This window comes from Manis pentadactyla, chromosome 18 (genome assembly GCF_030020395.1).
Source record: "Manis pentadactyla isolate mManPen7 chromosome 18, mManPen7.hap1, whole genome shotgun sequence".
NCBI classification, from domain to species: domain Eukaryota; kingdom Metazoa; phylum Chordata; class Mammalia; order Pholidota; family Manidae; genus Manis; species Manis pentadactyla.
The window spans coordinates 27,023,329-27,044,511 of record NC_080036.1 but is presented as its reverse complement, the minus strand read 5'-3'; the positions used below and the strand labels follow the sequence as shown (position 1 = coordinate 27,044,511).

Sequence of the window (21,183 nt, the reverse complement as noted above, 5' to 3'; positions counted from 1 at the left end):
ACAACTGAAAGACCATGTCCTTCCCATGCTATGAGTTCTAAGACACTTAAGTGGTGGAGTTCCAAGTTATCTTTTACTTCCCTGTCTTTCTGAGGCTTGACAGCAAAAACTGAAAACCAACCTGCCTTAGATCCTCTGAAGGTTCCACAGAATACCAATTCAGGCTCAGCTGAAATCATACACTCCCCTCCAGACTAAGGAGGCAGGCCCCCCGAGTTCATCTGCCACTAGGGAACGCTCTCCCCCATTCTGAAGTACGCTGACAGAGGTATCTTACCAACAGATGCGAGGTGATGATGGGTCAGAAAAGCAAAGCAGAGAAAATTTAAAAGTTCACTGGAAGTACCAGAAGAGGACTTGACAGGGAAATATATCTCTTTCAGAAGATCAACACTATCAACAAGGTTGGTATTTTTCTTAATAGGAAAAATAATGATTATAGGAGGAACAGAAGTCTCACCAGTGGTTCCTGTAGAGAGATCTGATCTCCTTGGGTCAAAATACAAGCTTCTAATTTCAGAGGAGGCAGCACGTCAGGTTTTGGCTCATAGAACTGCTTTAACTGTGTGGTAAAGAAAAAAGACACCTTAGCTCATGAAAGCTTTTCATTTTTTTAACTGGTCAAGCTAATAGCCCCTTTAATGTATAACAGCATCTAAGACATATTTCTCAACCATCCAAAGAACAATGAAGCAAAATTTGTGTTGCTGGGGCTCACCCACACCCTCTGCCCTTGCTTCAGGCAACGTACTGAGACCTCCTTTCCTATTCCACTTGTATTTCCTCTCCTACAACGCATACTCTCTCACACCAGTTCCTAAGCTTGGAACAGGAAACGAGCACTTTCAGCATAGTTATGAGTCAGAATGGCTGAATCCAAAATCCCAGAGCCACTACTCGTCACTGACTTTGATAAAGGTCCCCATGTCCTGGTTCCTCACCTGTGGCCTGGGGATATTATTAATATGAACTATATGTCTGTGTAAGGATTAAATATATGAATGCACGTGAAGTGCTTCAAATACTACTTGGCACATAACAGAGCACAGAAAAATGTTAGTTATTATTTTTCTCCTCTTTAATCTGGAGCCTGCAGAATCCTATTGGTCCATACACTGACCTGAGTTAGGAAGTGCTGCTCGCCTTCAATCACAATTTTGTATTCTTGTTATGTGTGTGAAGTAGTTGGGCTGATCATTATACTTTGAAAAGATAAAATATAGCTAACAGGACATAGATTCTAGATAGAATCAGGCCCTAGGCCCAATGAAAAGCTTTTGTTGAAAAGCATAGGATCTTCCAATGACTTCTACACATCTGGGGCCTTGATTTATAATGGAACTTCTTAGGAGAATTACCACAGAGCAATGGCAATGGCGTACGAAAGCAGGGCTGGGGGATGACGGAAGGGGCGGGAGAAGAAAGCGAGAATTTCCATTTTCAGCAAAATGGAGGACAAGGGGTTAGAGAACTTCCGGGCAGAATATTAAAAAAAAAAGTTGCACTAAAAACTTCATATATCTATTTAATAAATACATATATAGCTAAGATGGGAAAATAAGTGAAGTCCTCAGAGGTCTGAGTATAACAGAAAATGTCACAAAGCACGAAACTAGCAAACACATAAGCAAATGAGCTCTGGAATTAGTGTTTACCCTGGCAGCACCTGCCAATCCCTCAGGCCTAGAGCTACAGCTGTAGAAGGATGTAAGGAACTGAAGATGTAGCCTAAGAGGGTATTATAAAACGTGAAATAAGTCAGAGAAAGACCAACACTGTATGTTTTCAATTATATGTGGAATCTGAAAAACAAACAAATGAACAAAACTGAAATAGGCTCATAAACACAGAGAGCAGAGTGGTGGTTGCCATGGGGTGCGGGCACGGGGGCGGAGGACGGCTGAAATAGGAGAAGGGGGTAGAAATTAGTGAGAGTGGTATCTTATCTGGGTGATGGTTACATGTGTATATACACAGGTCAACACTCATCAAGATGTACACTAATATTTGTGCACTTTATTATATGTACCTCAATTTAAAGCAGTGACAAATAGTACAACTAATTAGCAGTAGTAAAAAATACACTGTGATAAATGAGGCACAAAGGAGAATAAAAAAATAAATAGGTAAAGTTTAAATTAAAGAAGGGCAGGATGTAACTCCCCAACAAGGGGAAAAAAGAAATGAGGGAAATAACTAATTTCACATTTTATACAAACTAGAAAAAGGTGGAACATTCCCGAATCATTTTACTAAACTCATACTAAACCAAGGAAGTTCCGTATGAGAAACAAAAATTAAGAGCCATTCCCTCTTGTAAATATATATGTCAACTGAATCCAGTAATATACAAAAAAGGTAATATATCACAATCACTTTGGGTTTATCCCAGGAATGCAATGTTGGTTTAGAACATCAAATAATACAACTCCACAGTAACAGATTAAACGCGAAAAATCATATGGTCATCTCAGTAGATACAGAAATGTATTTTATAAAATTAATGTATATCCAAGAGTAAAACAAAAGATCTGAAATGGCGGAAGAGTAGTTAAGTGTGAATTATCAGATCTGAAGAGAAGAGTTAAAAAATACTGAGGAAAAATTAACCAAGTCTCAAAGAGCTGTGGGACAAAAATCAGGCATTCCAACAAATATACAACTGAAGCCCCAGAAGGAAAGGAGAGGGGACAGAAAAAATATTTGCTCAAATAATGGGTAAACATGTCAAATATGGCAAAAAGCATCAAGTTACAGATTCAAGAAGCTCAATTAACTCCAATAGGAGGAACACAAAGAAACATCAGTCAAATGCTTGAAACCCAAAGACAAGGAGAAAATCTTAAAAGCAGCAAGAGAAAAATGGCAGAAAATACAGAAACCATAGCTGCAATAACTGGCTTACTTCCCTTAAAAAATAATGGAATGATATATTCAAAGTACTGAAAGAAAAAATGTCAACTGAGAATTCTATATCCACAGGAACTATCCTTCAAAAATGAAAGCAAAATGAAGATAGACCCAGATAGATGAAAACTGAGAGAAGTCACTGCTAGCAGACCTAAATAGAAATTCTAAAAGAAGTTCCTCAGGCTGAAGGGTAATTATTCAAAACAGTAAACTTGAATCCATAGGAATGAACGAAGGACATCGGCAATAGCAAAAAATTGGTACGTATGTGCAGGATTGTGAGTATCTATATACCTTATGTTTTCTTCCCTTAGTTTCTATGAAACACATACATATATAACTGTTCAAAGCAAAAACTGTAACACTGTTTTGCTGGGATTTTAATACAGATAGATGTAACATTTATGGTGCTATCACAAAGCAGGATAATAGAACTATACTGGTGCAAAATTCCTGTATTTTACTATAAGTCAGTCAATATTAACTTAAAGATACTATAGTAAGTTGAAGGTGCATATTGTTACCTATAGAGCAAACATGAAAAATGCAACAAAAGGAAATTTTTAAAAAGTTAAAAAAAAGAAATCAAAGCAAGTAGCAAAATAGTAGACCTAAATCTATTACAATAATTACATTAAATGTGAACTGACTAAACATTCCCATCAAAGAATGGGTGTCACACTAGACTGAGAAAACAAGATCGTTATGCTTTCCCTCCTTTGGGTACATACCCAAAGTGGAACTGCTGGATCAAATGGTAATTGATGTTTAATTTCTTAAAGATTTGCCACACTATCCCCTGCAGTAGCTATACTATTACACATTCCCATCAGCAAGGCACAAGGGCTCCAATTTCTTCACATACTCACCATCATTTATTTTCCATTTTGATAATAGACATCCTAATGGGTTTGAAGTGGTATCTCATTGTAATTTTGATTTGCATTTCCCTAATTACTGGTAATGCTGAGCATCTTTTCATGTGTTTACTGGCCATTTACATATATTTTTTGGAGAAATGTCTGTTCAAATCCTTTCCCTGTTTTTCAATCAGGTTTTTGTTGTTGTTGTTGTTGTGCTTGAGTTGTAGGAGTTCTTTATATATTCTAGATATTAATTCCTAATCAGGTATATGATTTGCAAATACTTCTCCCATTCTGTGGGCTGCCTTTTCATTCTATAGATAATATTCTTTTTGCACAGAAGTTTTTAATTATGATGAAGTCCAGTTTATCTACTTTTCTCTTGTTACCAGTGCTTCTGGTCAATATCTAGGAAATCATTACCAAATCTAATGCCATGAATCTTTCCCCTTATGTTTTCTTCTAAGAGTTTTATATCTTAGCTCTTAGGTTTAGGTCTTTGATTTTATTGAATACATGTAGTGAGTACATGGTATATATGGTGTAAGGTAAGGGTCCAAACTCATTTTCTGCATGTAGATATCCAATTTTCATACCACTAGTTAAGACTCCTTGTTCTTAACCCAGTGCTTTCTTACATGAGGTTTTTCATGCTTGGGCTCTTAAAACAGAAAGATCTGAGTTCAAATCCTGGCTCTGCCACTTACTGTATGACCTTGAGCAAATTAAATTATTTAACCCCTCAGAGCATTAAAATATAAATCTGTAAAAGGGAGATAACATTTCACAGGGTTTGTGAGGACTTAATGAGAACATCCATATACAGTGCTTCATAAAGTGCTTGGCCCTCAGCAAGTGCTAAATGTTAGGTATTGTTGTTATTACTATCAGTACATAATAGCATTTTGAACTGTCAATATATAAAAAGATTCAAATACCATATACAGTGAAATATTTAGCCATAAAAAGGAATGAAGTACTGACACATGCGATAATATGGATGACCCTTGAAAATGTTAAGGGAAAGACACCAGTCACAAAAGGTATCATATGATTCCATTTATATGAAATGTCCACAATGTACAAATCTATGAAGACAGAAAGTAGATGAGTGGTTGCTTAGGGCCAGGAGGTGGGAGAAGGATGAGAAATTAGAGGGTGGTGGCTAAAGGATGTGGGGTTTCTTTCTAAAGTAAAGAAATGTTCTAAAATTGATTGTGGTGCTGGTTTCATAACTACACGACTATACAAAAAACCAATGAATTGTTACTTTAAACGGGTGAAATGTATGGTATGTGAACTATATCTCAATAAAGCTATTTTAAGAAAGATTCGAATAAATGCTTAATAAATAATTTGAGGGTAAAAGGTCTTATTTACACCAAGTATTTCTCCAACTGAATTCTTCTCATCTTGATGGCCCTTTGAAACATTTCATAATTTAAAAACCTTTTTTAGAACTGGAAAGTACAGATAAGAACCTAATAGACACCTATGCATCTGTCATGCAGATTCAATACATCAATACTTTGCTATATTTTCTCCAGGTGTCTTTTTTTCTTGTAGAAATAAAGTGATACAACTGCTAATAGCCCTTGTATAAAAAGTTCTCCAAAATATCCTTCTGACTTAGGATGCAGATGGTTAACTAAGAGGGTAATTGTCAGATGACAGCAATATGGCAGGTAGGTAAGTGAAAATTAAAATGAAACACCAGGACAGCATGACATATCCCAAATGTGCTCACAATGTACTAATGTACTAATTGGGAATTATTTTTTATTTTGAAAAATTTGGAAAATGTCAATCACCTCTCAATGCTTCATTGTCTGCTTTCTATATCCATAAAACTGTACTTTACCTGTGACAGCAAGGTCTGCATGATTGAATTAGCCAGCTGAGAGTTCCTTCGAAGGACATCATAAAACCCCTAAGAGGAGTCAAACAGAGAACATATAAGCTCTTCAGTTATGTGGACAATCACAGCATCAAAATAACACTATCTTACTTTACCCTATTCTCAGTTCTTTGAGAAAAGATGGAGACTGTATTTGCTAGAGGGAGAAACATTTCAGAAAGTTCCCACTATTTGCCTATGCCCACACTAAAGAGGTGTCTAAGCACTGAGAACCAGATTAGCAAACTGACCTTAATATGCTCACAATTTTTAAACACAAGTTCGCTTCTGGCCTTGGAGCATTTGGCTCCTTCAGTCAGAGGTGTCTGAGGCCCTCATTCTTTCCTCTCATCCTACATTAACAGCCTTCCCTTTTAGGGTGTTCTTTCTCCTTTGTTTCCATTGCTTCAAAAGTGCTTCCTGGCCCAAGACACCCTAATGTTAATGACTGTGGTATTTCCTCCCATTTAAAATTTCCCAGTTTTAGTTAAAAACAACTCAAGTTAAAGTCCTGGGAAGAACTTTCTTTTTGGAATAAGGAAAAAGGATTGTATAGTTCATCTGTGAATAAAAGCAAATGAGAACAGAACTCCCCACCCCAATTTGTTTTTTAAAGAAAAGGAAAGTTAGTCTAAGAAGTACTAAAATATTTTATAAAGTATAATGATAAATGACACTTATGGGTTGACATAAAAATCTATAGATGAAATAAAGGAATAGCATACAAACAAATAGTACACATAAAGGAGGCAATGTCTAAACAACTGTTAATCTGGAGAAAAAACTCAGCTCCTTATATGTTATAGCAAAACAAACTCCAGATGAACTAAATAGCCAAACAAAAAGCAAAAGCATAAAGAACTAAAAGAAAATGTGAGCAAATATTCATTGGAAGGATATGGCCTCTTTACATATAAAAATAATAGATGTCTCAAAGGAAGACTGATAGATTTAACAACAAAAATCTTTCTGTAGGCAGACCAACTTTATGCTTTTTCAATTGTCTTGATCATTGTAAATCCTTTACATGCCATCAAATTTTTAGTATCTTCTTAAATCAGAAAAAAAAAAGCCTAGGATTTGTTGGGATTGCATTGAATCTATAGATCTTTCCGAGACTTAACAACAGTGAGCATTTCAGTCTCTCCATTTGTTTACCTTTTAATTTCTCCCAGTAATATTTTGAGGTCATCAGTGTACCTATCATTTACATAATTTGTTAAATCTACCTTTAAGTGTGTTTTTTTTTTTTTTTGACATTGATCTATATTGGGGTTTTCTTTTTATATTTATTTATTTATTTTATTTTTGAGAGGGCATCTCTCATATTTATTGATCAAATGGTTGTTAACAACAATAATATTCTGTATAGGGGAGTCAATGCTCAATGCACAATCATTAATCCACCCCAAGCCTAATTCTCGTCAGTCTCCAATCTTCTGAAGCATAACGAACAAGTTCTTACATGGTGAACAAATTCTTACATAGTGAATAAGTTCTTACATGGTGAACAGTACAAGGGCAGTCATCACAAAAACTTTCAGTTTTGATCACGCATTATGAACTATAAACAATCAGGTCAAATATGAATATTCGTTTGATTTTTATACTTGATTTATATGTGGATCCCACATTTCTCCCTTTATTATTATTATTATTATTTTTAATAAAATGCTGAAGTGGTAGGTAGATGCAAGATAAAGGTAGAAAACATAGTTTAGTGTTGTAAGAGAGCAAATGTAGATGATCAGGAGTGTGCCTGTAGACTATGTGTTAATTCAAGATAGACAAGGGCAATAAAACATCCACGGATGCAGAAGATTTCTCTCAAAACCGGGGGGGTGAGGTTTTAAGCCTCACCTCTGTTGATGCCCAATTTCTCACCTGATGGCCCCCCTGCGACTGTGCCTGTCTTAGGTTGTTCCTCTCTTGAGGAATCTTACCCGTCTCTGGCTAACCAGTCATCTTCCGGGGCCATACAGGGAGATGTAAAGTTGGTAAGTGAGAGAGTAAGTGTGTTATTTTTATCTACTGTAAATATTATTTTATTTCAATTTTCAATTGTTCACTGCTAGCAAATAGAATTGATTTTTGCATGGTTATTGATCTTGTATCCTACAACCTTACCAAACTCACTTTTCTGTAGATTCCTCAGTATTGTCTATTGTACTATGTAAATAATGTACAGCTTTATTTCTTCCTTTCAAATCTGTATGCCTTTCTTTTTCTTGCCTTGCTACAATGGACAGGACCTTTATTACAATGTTGGACAGAGTGTTGAGAGCAAGTATCTTTGCTCCCGACCATAGAGGAGAAACCACTCAGTCCTTCATCATTTACATTAGGAGTAGATTTCAGACGACCTTCATCAGGCTGAGGAAGTTTCCTTCTAATCTTAATTTGTTCAGAGTGTCTTAGAGATTTTATCACAAATGGATACTGAACAAAGAGTTTTTGTTAAATAGATTTTAATATGTTCTGATCTTTAACCCAGCAATGTGGTCAGACATTCAGACACAACTCATTCATAGCAAAAAACTGGAAAAACATAAGTGTCCAAATAGAAAGAAAAAAGTTAAATAAGTTATATATCCATAAAGAGCGTTATTTAGCAATAAAAATCATGTGTCAAAGGACATTTTATGTTTACAACATAATGTTAAGAGATAAAAGCTATATAAACCTTAAAATTCCTATTTTGCATAAATATGGATATATGAGTGGTGGAATTAATGATAATATTTTAAAATATATTTTTCTATATTTTCCATAATAATCCTAAAAAATCCAGTGCCTGGAAACTACCATAGCTCATTAGATGTCATTTTAGGAATGTTAAATGAAGATACTATAATAGCTGCTCTTAGAAATTACTTCTATTTAATGTATTCGCCAAATTATCTACTGCTCTCTGTCCACCTATGAAATATGCATGCTGAAGTAACATGGCATACTAAAGACTAGAGATGGTGGTGTGTGTCCTCCATGACTGCACACTTTTGTTCCCACTGGCTGAATTACATGCCAGTCAAAGTCAGTAGTATCTGTCCCACTCTTTTTTGCTGTATTGTGCTGTCATTAATTATGTGATTTAATCAGGCATCCAGTAAATTGTTAAAAATCAGTGCAAATGATCTGGAAAGACAAGAAGTGAAAGTCTCTAAAACTAATTTCTGATGAATTGGGGTAAGACAATAATAAAAATCAGGGAAAAAACTGAACAGATCTAGGTTTCTATATTAAAACTATATCTGAAGTGTCTTGTTTTTATCCCACTTTAGTTAAGCAAAAACTTGAAACTACAGGCAATAAATTAAGGTCATGATCTGTCTGTGAAACAGGAATTCATTAATAAATTGCAGACTCACTGCAGTCCAGATGTCAGACTTAAACTCAAAAACAAAAGGACTTGGCCTTAAAAAGACTGGCAAATTAATAGAACATTTAAATATTTCAAATCAAGTTAAAACATTTTAAGGTGCTTTACTACCATTTATGATTTCTTACCTTAAACAACTTATTGTCTTATAATCACTGTCAGTCTTAACTGCATCAAATAAGAGTGTATGTACTGTATTTTATAATCAGAAAAAAATATTAATTTATAAAGGATTATTAGTTGGGATGCTGCTGCTATATTCCTTCTACTCTGCTGATTTACCTCATAAAGCATGAGTCGAACATCAGCCTGTTGGCTTAAGCATCTCCTCAAACTATCCATGATCTCAAGGCAAAATGTTTCATTAGCAACAGAATTGTAACGGCTGTGGACATCCACGTGGACCTGAAAGGAAAAAAGGACAGTTCTTGTCTATGTACCAAAGTACTTGCCATTAAGAAGGTAAAATGAGCCTATGTTTTTGGTTAGAGAAATTTAGACCGAGCTTTCCCCATGTGCTGAAACATGTTTAGGCAGCTTTATACTGATCATCACTAGCCCATATAAGTGTCACTCTTATTTTTGTTTGGAATGAGAATTTTCAAGCATTTTAACAAAATTAATTCTTCCCCATTCCTTAAGGTTTCCTTGTAAGGTCAGTTACTTAGGAAGGCACACGGACTATTTCATGCCACCAGAATGTAGGAGTCATTCATATTCTTGATTTACTTAGAGGGCCTAAAAAGACATCCTTAAATGTCTTCAGTAGCTAGAAGAGATATAGCTCTTTTTGCTTTCACAAAATCCTGAGGTTTAGAGATAGGCAGCTTTTAGTTTAGAATTGGACATCACAAAGAGTACCACCCTTTGATTTACATAATAAATTCAGCAGTTAGTTATAGACCAAAACTTCCTAATCCTTATTACAGCAAGGTGGTTAATACTGATGAGGTCAAATCCCAGTTCTACCTTTTATCGGTTTTACCACCTTGGGCAAATTATTTAACCTCTCTGACTCAGTTTTCTTATCCTTAAGATGGGGATGATGGTAATGATATCCATGTTCCTCATATCTCATCTGTACCATATATTACAGATACAAGTTTTGTATAGTTATACTAGAGCAATAAAACAAGGATTCCTAATGAAACTTTTATATTAATGTCTGTTATTTACAAACTGCATAGTACATACTTTAAAAGAAAATTTTACTGCTCTACAGCCCAAATCACCTAATTATAAAAAGATTTTTCACAAATTACAGGGTATAGTAGATGTTCAGTACAAAGTAAATAAACTATTAAAAATGGGGATAATAATAGTATGTAGCTTTAGAGAATTACTATGAATATTAAATAAGATAATGAATATAAAGCACTTAGCATAGTGTCTAGCATGACAAACCACAAATGCAAGCCACATATATAACTTAACATTTTCTAAGTAGACAAATTTAAAAAGTAAAAAGAAACTGGTGAAACTAGTTTTCTTATTTAACCCAACATGTAATCAAAACAAAAAATTAACGATATTTTACATTCTTTTATTTTTTTATTAAGTCTTCAAAACCCAAAAATGAGTCCAGCACCACTCAATCTGGACTAGCCACACATCAATCAAGTGTTCGGCGGCACAGCCAAACTGAGGCTAGTGGCTACCATACTGGACAGCATAATTTAGCATATAGCCAATCTGATATTATTAAGTGTTGGCTAAGACATCATCATCATCATCATCATCACCACCACCACCACCATCAAACTTTCAGTGTCAGGATCATCTGTACAACCAGACAGGAGGAAAAGAAAACAGCTCGCACATCATCAATTCCTGCACCAATGCACACACCACAAGCCCGTGTGGACATTCCATACCTGGCTAGCACCGATTGACTGACTGCACTGAGATGAGGACAAGCTGCCCAAGACCTTAAAGTTCTTTAGGAGCAGCAAAAACCCAGCAACTGCAGATTTCCGGGCATCAAGCTGGCTAGCTCAGGAACAGACAGAGAAATAATTAACAAACAGCACAAATTTTACAATAGGCTTCGGGGTAAGAAAAAAGTTAGTTCTGGAACATGTGTAAACAAGAATATGTATAATAATAAAGCAAAAAAACCCTGTACTTATATACTCAAAAAGGCACCAGCTATTCACAGCAATTAGTATAGGAATTGAGCTGATTTTTTTCATTATCTACTTAATGATCTCGAACGTGATCTCATAACTATCTGTACTTTCTTCTACTCTGCTAACAAGTCCATGTGGGAAACGAGAGTAAGATGCTGCAAGGCTGTACAAAGGGCTGACATCACAATGTTAAGTGCTGAACAGAAAAGGAAACTACAGTGATTTTGTGTGTCTGAAGGAACCCTTCTTTGTAGAGGAGTGCAGTATCTGGTGCCCTGTACACCCTCTGACCAGAAAAATGATACACTCATCTCACTGAGGCTCAATGATACATTCATGGCATAGATGCTACAACATATAACCTTGGCTTGTCAGACATGCCTCTGGGTAAGGAGTAACTGTCTGTTCTAGAACAGGGATCATAGCATGTGGCTATTTACTGTTGTTCCTCTGGATGTCCATGAATGATGCACTGCAATATAGCCTATGTGATTTCAAGTGGGCATCTCATACTTAAAGCACCAAATGCTTTGCACCTATTACTTGTCTCATATTTTTGAGATGGCATTATCATCTTTAGTTTACATACTAAGACATAAAGGAAGAGAGGTCAGGATGTATTGGCTAAGCCAAAACACAACTGAGCCCTCTCAATAATTTATTATAGTCTCTAGACCACAATTCTGATGTTCACTACACTTGCTTTCTTGAATATTTCCTTCTTAATTGAAGCATTTTCCTTCTCAGAACTGTTGCCAGCAGGCACTGGGATCTTATCTCAAAGGTTATTCTAGGGGTGGACAGCAGAGTACTTTCGAATTGTAGCTCGAATTCTAGCGCTACCACCTATTTGTTTGTTTTTTGGAAAGTCACTTAGCTTCTCTAAGGCTGTAAAATGGGAAGTGTAAGAATCCTCACTTCACAGGGCTGCTCTGAAGACTAATGAGATAAAGCCCTTTGCACCATGCCTTCTTTGATGCGGGTGTTCTACTGGGCTAGGAAGCTGCAGACCCACTGAGAACAGGTCATACGAGATGGCAGGGGGGACTTTCACAGGAGAAAGCATTACTTTCTAGGTCTCCTGGGCTGCTCCGTACCTGGCAAACATAGCTTTCCGAAGGACAAGTATCAGGGAGTCTCTCATTGACATGCTGACCTTCAGAAGGGGCTGAAAGTGGGAAGAGGGTAAAAACAGAACAAGTTTATTAGCCTTCGCTCATTTCTATCCAATACTGTTACCATTTATCTTATTTAAGAACTTCGGTTGTTTTACATACATGTTTTGATGTTTATTATTACACTTAATAATAAAGACAATAGTATCCTTTGAAATACTAAATTGAAACTAGTTGTGAATGCCTTTAAATCTACTGTCCTCAATAATTTTCTAAAAGTCTTTCCTTTCAATTACTTCGCTAACTTGAAAATGAGTCAAAGGCAAGAGAATAGTGCTATGAAAAGGGGGTAAATGTGGGAAGCAGAATCTAGCTCAGTGCCCCTGCCCTTCAATATAAAGTTTTATGCCTTAGAATCAAGGGATATAGGATTTCTTTGATGTACATATTTATGAAGTATATCAAACTTCTATCAGACAGTTCACCCTAAGTTTTGGCAACCCTCTTAAGGATCAGAAGACTTACCTGCACTGCCTTTAGCAGCCCTTGTACAGTTTGAAGGGGCAGAAAGGATAAATAGTCAAAAGTTTCTGTGACTTTAGAAGAACAACTTTGAAGAGCTAAGGGTGCATACATGATGATATTTGAAAGCAGGTCTGAAAAAAAGAATTCATAATGAGTTGCCTCAACTAAAGACATTTAATAAAAAAGGGACAAATAAAAAAGGGACAAAAGATTCAAAGAGATAGTGGACCAATGATACATAGTTAACAAATAAACATGGCAAATGCTCAGTATCATTAGGCACTGGGAAGTCCAAATGAGAAACTGAAAACCACAAAGATACACCAGCATGCATGTCAGAATGAATACAGTAAAAAGATGACCATACCAAGTGCTGGCCCACAATGTGCACCACCTGGAAACACTGCTGGCAGGAATGTAAAATGGTGCAACCACTCTGGAAAACTTTTAAACATACACCTAGCACATGATGCACCCATTCCACTACCGGCTGTTTTCCCAAGAAAATGGAAGTGCATGTCCTCAGAAGGACTTCTGCAGGAACGTTCATAGCAGCTTTATTTGGGACAGCCCCAAATTGCAGTTATAGCCACACCAGGGAATATGAACAATAAAAAGGAACCAAATATTGATACATGTGACAACCATGGAAAAACCTCGAAAGAATCATGCTGCATGAAAGAAGCCAGACATAAAATGGAGTGCATACTATAGGATTGCATTTACATGAAATTCCCAAACTGGCATTTAATTTATAATGACATGAAGTGGAATAGGCTGGAGATGGGAGGTGGGGAGGAAGAGAGGGACAGAGGACCAGGTTATGAAGAGATAACAGGAAACATGTATGGGTGACAGATGGGTCCATTTTGATTGTGGTGTGATGGTTTCACAGCTGTATACATATGTCAAAAGTCATCAAAGTGCTATACTTTAAATACGTAGAATAATTTGTGCTTCATTACTATGCTTCAGTTACACCTCAATAAAACTGTAAAGAAAAAGCAGAATCAAATGTCAAGTATTGAACCATAACATTTAAGGGTAGAAGAAAGAAAAGGAATCACTGAAGGAGAAACAAGAACTGATCAGATTGAGAGCCTAGCTAAGAAAGCTTCAGGGCAGTTATAAACAGTGTTAACGACAAAGAAATGAAGAAAGTTGGTGACTAGACAAAGACCAGTGGGTTCAGGCAGCAGGAGGTATGTATTTGAACTTCAAATTCAAAGGTGACCTAAGAGATGGGGACTGAAGGCAGAAAGTGAAGGGCTAACTGGGCAGGTGAGCAGTAGCACAAAGACGGCACTCCTGCGGAAACCACCCGAACAAAAGAGAGGGAGCTGATGCAAGACGGGCACTTCACATTCATTATCTGCTCCTTTCCTTCCTGACAACCAGACAAGGTAAATGGTTTGTCTTACTGGCATCATAACCAAACATACTGCATTAAACTTCTGTATTGTTAAGCTTTTTTTTACCATGACCAAAAATTTTCATTACGACATTTAAATGAAAATATTCCTGAAAACTTGATCCACCCTTTCAAAGGTCAATACCTAAGAAATGACTGATGGGAGAAGATGCTCTGGTTACAACCCTGCTGAGGACTTGCTCCAGAATTTCTTGTCGGATTACCTCATGGATCTGAAAAAGAATAGAAAAACCAATGTATTCCTTGGTGACCTTCTGCTACAATTCCATGGTGCATATTAGGCAGAACAAAGTCTGGATAAAACTCGACTGTTTATTTCAGACAGATACAATGTGAATCAATCTGCAAAGACAGAATCACTCAACTGTACCATCATCCTGTACTCAGATGATTCGTTAGCAGGGCAAACTACCATGTATACCAGCCTAAAAGAGAGGGATCACATGAAAGTACTGCTACATGTAATTAATGCCCAGCATCAAACAGGAGTAATTCTACTTCAGTATCCTTTACATGCCAACGCCAACATCTGTATTTCTGACAGCATGTAGAACTTTTATTTTAAAATGTAAAAGTCCATGAAAATTTCTAGAGACCTAAAAAATCTTCAACTCTACCCATCCTCAGTTTCTGTAAGAACTTAAAAAAAGACCTGTTCCCAATTTTCACTTGAATTTTAGTTAAAACTCCTACCTGAACTTACTTAGGGTACAAACCGATTTCTTTCAGGCCTCAGACTAATAATTAGATTTAGTAGTAATAGATTACTTGCTCTACAGATGCCTTGACAAAGCCAGCATCTGTGTAATCAAATAGAACCTCCCTAGTCTTAAAAAGATTTATTTAAAAACAAGTTATTAAAGTCTTAGAATTCTAAGAATGCTTTAGATTACTATTAAGAAGTCATTTATATCATCTAACAACACTTAACTCTCAAGGACTATTACATGACGTTTACTTTGAGATTGGAACAATTGATTTACATTTAAATTAGTCTCCAAGTAATATTTTCAGCAATTTCAGCAAGTGGTTACATTAAGCAAGTGAGTTACCAAGATGACTGAATCACTAGCAAAGTTTTTTAGACTCAGATACAATCTAGCTTTTTTTAACTTGAAGAGAATTTTTGAAAGCTGTTTCAGAGATTAAGATTGAGATGATAATTATAATATGATAATGAATTTAAAAATGTAAATTCTCCATCTTGGGTTTTTAAAAAATAATGAACTAATAAGCATGATTTGTCAAGCTTGATGTTCCACCTGAAAAATAAATTTTTTAGGCGCCTAAAAGATTATTTTTTGTATAGGGGAAGCATATTTAAAAAAATGATTTACTGTTAGAAAAGAAAATCATGAGAAAGCTAAATTTTATTCAAACTTTTAAGAAACAGGAAGAAAATTAATTTGAATGAAAAACACAGAAGTGAAGAACGAGAAAGTAAACATTCCATCAAACTGGATCTCTGTAATGTTTCAATTACTATCCCAATCTGTGTTCCCAGAAATGGCTATATACTCTCATTTTCTTGTCCCCAAACTCCCAGGGAACTGTCATGCCCTATTTATAATACAATTTAATAAAATTAGGGAATAGTTGCCCAACTTGAGTCTTACCTTAAAAGTTTCCAATAGGATATTAGCTCCCAGTTTACATGCATACTGGTTAGGCATTCTAGAAAGACCTGAGGTGGTTTCCCTAAGTATACCATCTAGAACCTTCTTTGGCCCATATAAATCCATTAAAAAGAGGCCAAGTTCTACCAGGCTCTGAGTAGCATAATCCCAGCTGTGAACACTGCAAGAAAACAAAGCTTAGTTAAAAAGAAAAACTTAAGGTACTGAACCCTTATATTCATCGCCATGTTACATATTTACCAAACATGACCCAGATAATCTGGCAAAATTCTGAGTTCTTGGAAGTACAATGGTAGACAAGCAATCTCCAGTGAGAGAAAGAACAATGGAAAACCCCGACATTACAGGATATTTAAAAATATACTGAAGAAACTGGAATATTTCCATGTACTGACCAAGATTTCATGACTAGTTAGTTGCTACCTCTGTTCACCCCACAACACTAACACTTAAAAATACGCTTATAAATTTGCTTCCCTCACTAGATTGAGATTCTCTATGGTAGACATCATACTCTAATCCCATTTTTACCCATATAGTCAAGCATAAGCCTGGCATATAGAAAGCACTCAGTAAATACTTATAGTAGGAATATTTATATTGGTATTTATATATTCATATATTCAAATTTATATCACATTCATGTTTATAGTATGGATGATAAATGATCTGATTTCAAAAGTATCAATTAAAATTAAATAACCTTTTGTAAAGAATAGAATCCTTGTTGATTTTATACCACTTAATGTTGCCTATCAGTGGAAGTGATATGCTTATAATAACCTTTGTATCATTATAGCTACCTGGTACACAGCAAATTATAATACAGCACTAAAGAATGAAGGAGATTTGTGAATAGATTCTCTCAACATTTTGAGATTTTAGTAATATTCATACTCTAGAGATCAATAGATTGAGCGTATGTTCTCTTCTTCCCATCCCAAATACATAGCAATGACTACAAAGATACAGCTGTGTCTGTCTATATATGGTGTATGCACACAATCCACAATGTGGAAAAATAAAGTGTTTCTGATTGATCAGAAATTATGAAGAATCCTTAAAAAGTGAAATCTAAGAATGAAAGAGGGGGCCACTGACTATAGTGTAAAATGAAGGGCTGGCTCCAAAAGCAGAAACCAAAGGCAGACGTACTAGAAATTGGAAGGAACCGTGGGGCAGCTCTGTGGTGACTGGCTGGGTTACACCAGCATGAACAGCTCGGTAACAGCATTCTTCTCTACCTTCTTCTCCAAGACTCCACTGCACCCCAGTTTATGCCAAGAAGTGAGCAACAATGAGGCCCACCCTGAGATGGGATCTGTGGGTACAGAAGCTTGGGCCTCTGAGAGGATGTCAACGTGCTGGAGATCAGGGAGACCCCACATCTAGAAGATGAGCTCTTGGCACATCCTGCCACTATCCTCAAATCACAGACACAGATGCTGCTGACAGACAGGCACTCTCCAGACCAACGGTGGACATCAAAAGCAGTAATAGGAGACAAGCAATAATCAACACATACAAGAAAAGACTTCCACCTTGAAAGAGAAGTACCAAACTCAACAAAGAAAATTCATACCTAAGGGAAAAGGTCAATGGAACAAACAGAAGATTTTAAAAGTCTAATGAATATCCCCAGAGAAATGAGAAAGCACATTAGAGCACGAAACAAAAAACATACTGTTAAGGAAAAATAACCAACTAGAAATTTTGGACATGAAAAACTGCTTAAGTTAAAAACCCACGGACAGAGCTGAAGAACAAATTAATGAGAAGAGGTAAGGGATTTTTGCAGCATTTCACATAACACAAAAGCATGAAAAGCATGAAAGAAAACTTAAGAGATATGGCACACAAAGAAATTCCAACTGCTAATAGGAGAAAACTGAGAAAAAGGGATTACTCAGAGAAAATAAAAGGGGAGAATCATTACAGAATTTAGGAAAAGACATGAATCCTTACAACAAAGGCGGCACATCCGGGATGAACGAGGAAGGACCAGCTGGTCAGGTACACACGCCTGCCCCTGTCAGCCCCTCGATAACCTCTAGGCAATGCAGCCTCTACTTTATGTGATTGAACGTTTGGACCCCACTTACTGTGTTTTGGTGGAATATTACTGTATTTAGACTTGGATCTGCCTGTTAGTATCAAGAGTTAATTAGCACAGTTAATTATAGCATTTCTGCTGAACAAAATCTTCTGTTCTGTGAAATTACACTCTAAAACTGCTAATTCAATTTCATCTATCAGTCCCAAACTTCAAAGGTCAAAGTAAATAAAAGTTGTAATGTTTTTTACTCATCTAAAAAGCTAATGAAGACTCAAACTAACAAAGAGTTGTAATATCATGAAAGGAACAAAGTATCTACTTTAGTTTTGTATTTTTGTTAAAAGTGTTGGCCAATAAATCAGGCCTTGGGATTTAAAGATCTTCCAGTATAGGACAACCTTGATTTTCCATGGGATTAAACCTTGATATGTGAAGTCAACAGCCACAATCAGTAGTTTTCTCTGATGGGCCGTTAAGTATGGCACCAAGCTACATTTTCGAACACTATATACCTTATGGACCTACTGGGGTACGGTTCACAAACTCACCTATTCTTTACCACTTCCAAGATCATGGTTGAAACACAAGGTCTTTGAAGGACTAGATTCTGAAGAAATTTTGAGCCTTGGAGAAGCTGAAGATCCTTAAAGCTTTTTATAATCAAAGCCTTTAAAAGGTCAAACACCTAATATAACAAAAGAAACCGAAAAATGAAGCAAAAGATGATAGCCCATGCTATACAGTCTTGACCCTGTAATTAGTTCTACTTGCTGCCATACACTTATTCTCACGACAACTGTTTCACTAGAAGAGTATGATACAAAAATCAGGACTTTCAGTGGGAACTTAGAAGAATTGAAGAAGGGCTTCCTTGAGAGAAAAAGGGCCAAACAGGCAATATAATAAATAGTATTCACAACAGGGAACACATGAGAAAAAGGAATGAAGGATTTTATATTTTCATCCTTGTAACTAACCTATTCTCATTAATTTCAACTTGATCCCGAAAATTTCTTGGAAAGCTACCAACAGAATAAAACTGCTGGTGAATACACAGCTAAACTTCCCATTTTTGCTACACGGACTGTATAACATATATTTCTCCTCTCATTCCCACCTCACCACTTGGCTTACTACACAATAGGAACTGGGAAGTGCAAACCAGGTACCTGAGGAAGTCATCAAGCAGCCCCCAGAGAACAGTGTGGCCTACATGTCCTAGAGAGCAATTGGCTGCTGGCAGGATGGGGATGGAATTATTTAGGAAAAGAAAAAAACAAAAGGCTCTTATATTCTTCATCAATTGCAGAATGAACCAGAATATCATTAATAAATACCTGTTCCTTATATCTTTGTATTCTTGAGAGAGACAGCAGGACGGCAATGCTGAAGGGACATACATTATTACGGAAATCTCCTTGCTGTCCTGTCTACAACAGATTAACCAAAAAGGAGTTAGTACTCACATTTTAAAAGTATAACATAGTCTATTTTAAAACAAGTCCTTAAATGGGTCAGAAACCTTAGTATGAGAGATAAAACTAAAAGGAAATAGCATAAAATCTTCAAGACCTTGGATTAGGCAAAGATTTATTAAATGTAATACCAAAGCCTCATTTATGTAAGAAAATAACAGATAAATTGGACATCATCAAAATTCAAATTGTGTGCTTCAAAAGACACAGTTAATGAAAAGATAAGCCACAGACTGGGAAAAGTATTTGCTCATGACATACATGATGAAGGACTTGTAACCAGAATATACAAAGAATTCTTAAAATTCAGTAAGAATTTTAAAAATGGGCAAAAGATTGTACATATATTTCATCAAAGAAGATTTAGAACAGCTAATAAGTCATGAAAAGATGCTCAATTATCATCAGTCATTAAGGAATGCAAAGTAAAAACTCAATGAGATGCTGGAACAGGTATAAAAAATACATTAACAAATGTTGGTCGGGATGTGAAGAAACAGGAACCCTCATACAGTGCTGGTGGGAATGTAAAATGATGCAGTCACTTTGGAGACAAGTTTATTAGTTTCTTAAAATGCTAATGTAAATTTATCATACAACTCAGAAATTCCACTCATAGGTATCTCGAGAAATGAAAACAGATGCCCACAGAAAGACTTTCACGTAACTGTTCATAACAGCATTATTCATAAAAGCCAAACAGTGGAAACTAAAATGTCTATCAACTAGCGTACAGCTAAACAAATTGATATATCCAATGCATTTATTCAACAATAAAAAGGAATGAAATGCTACATGCTACAACATGGGTGAACCTTGAAAACGTTATGCTAAACAGAAGCCATACACAAAATATATATTGTATGATTCTGTTTATATGCAATGTCTAAGGAAAAATAAATTAAGAGACAGAAGGTAGACTAGTGGTTGTCTGGGGATGGAACTGTGTAGTAACTATAAATGGGCATGAAGATCTTACAGGGTAATGAACATGTTCTAGAACCAGCTTATGGTGATGGGAGTACAACTAGGTAAACCTACAAAAAAAAAAATCACTGAATTACACACTTAAAATAGGCAAGTTGTGTGTTATATTACCTCAAAGTTTAAAAAATAGGTCTTTGAAACCTAAAAAAAGATACTCAAGAAACAAAAGAAAAAAGGAATATAAAATCAAAGATGAATAAAACAGAAAACCAACCAACAAAAATAAAACAGTGGAGTAGATAAAAAAAATACAAAGCTGGTTCTTTAAAAGACCAATATAGTCTTTTAAAGTTTATAGTTACTATAAACCTAAATAAAAAGAAGAGCAAACACATTCAGAGAAGATGAAGGAGCTTTAAAGTCTAGCTCCAATAATGGTCTGTAAATATCCTTTCCTACAAAGGGACCCAGGACTAACTGGGGAAATGGCTGCTATCAGGATGGGGCAAGGGAGGGACAAAGCGAGCCTGGGAGAGCTTATGCCACAGGAATGTTCAAAGAGCTGACAGGGCTCATGAGACGGACACATGAGCCAACCTGAAGGATCCAGCTGGTCATATATGGGTCACTTTGAGTAATGCATAGTGAGGACACTAAATTTAAAAAGGTTCATGGGTGATATTCAAAACAACAGGAAGAGGGAAGCTCTCCACAAAGGAAAACCAGCTAATGATGTAGAAGGAAAGACAGAATTTGAAGTTTCTGGTTTTCAGTCTACTATTTTGCAACTCCCAGAACAATTACTGATTTAGGCCAAGAATTGTCAGTAGATGGGAAA

At 36.1% G+C, this 21,183-nt stretch overlaps 1 protein-coding gene across 2 annotated transcripts in view; it reads right to left on the bottom strand.

The window, feature by feature from the left end:
- The window catches only part of FANCI (FA complementation group I), a 56,749-nt gene that overhangs the window by 19,194 nt on the left and 16,372 nt on the right, over nucleotides 1-21,183 (bottom strand). For both annotated transcript variants that reach the window (XM_057494820.1, XM_036932027.2), the window contains 10 exons: nucleotides 19,281-19,373; nucleotides 18,492-18,628; nucleotides 15,867-16,047; nucleotides 14,375-14,462; nucleotides 12,819-12,949; nucleotides 12,276-12,346; nucleotides 10,924-11,038; nucleotides 9,332-9,454; nucleotides 5,635-5,703; nucleotides 461-562 (listed from right to left, as the gene is read on the bottom strand). In XM_057494820.1, coding sequence (XP_057350803.1) covers nucleotides 461-562; nucleotides 5,635-5,703; nucleotides 9,332-9,454; nucleotides 10,924-11,038; nucleotides 12,276-12,346; nucleotides 12,819-12,949; nucleotides 14,375-14,462; nucleotides 15,867-16,047; nucleotides 18,492-18,628; nucleotides 19,281-19,373 — 1,110 coding nt within the window. The remainder of the gene's footprint in view (nucleotides 1-460; nucleotides 563-5,634; nucleotides 5,704-9,331; nucleotides 9,455-10,923; nucleotides 11,039-12,275; nucleotides 12,347-12,818; nucleotides 12,950-14,374; nucleotides 14,463-15,866; nucleotides 16,048-18,491; nucleotides 18,629-19,280; nucleotides 19,374-21,183) is intronic.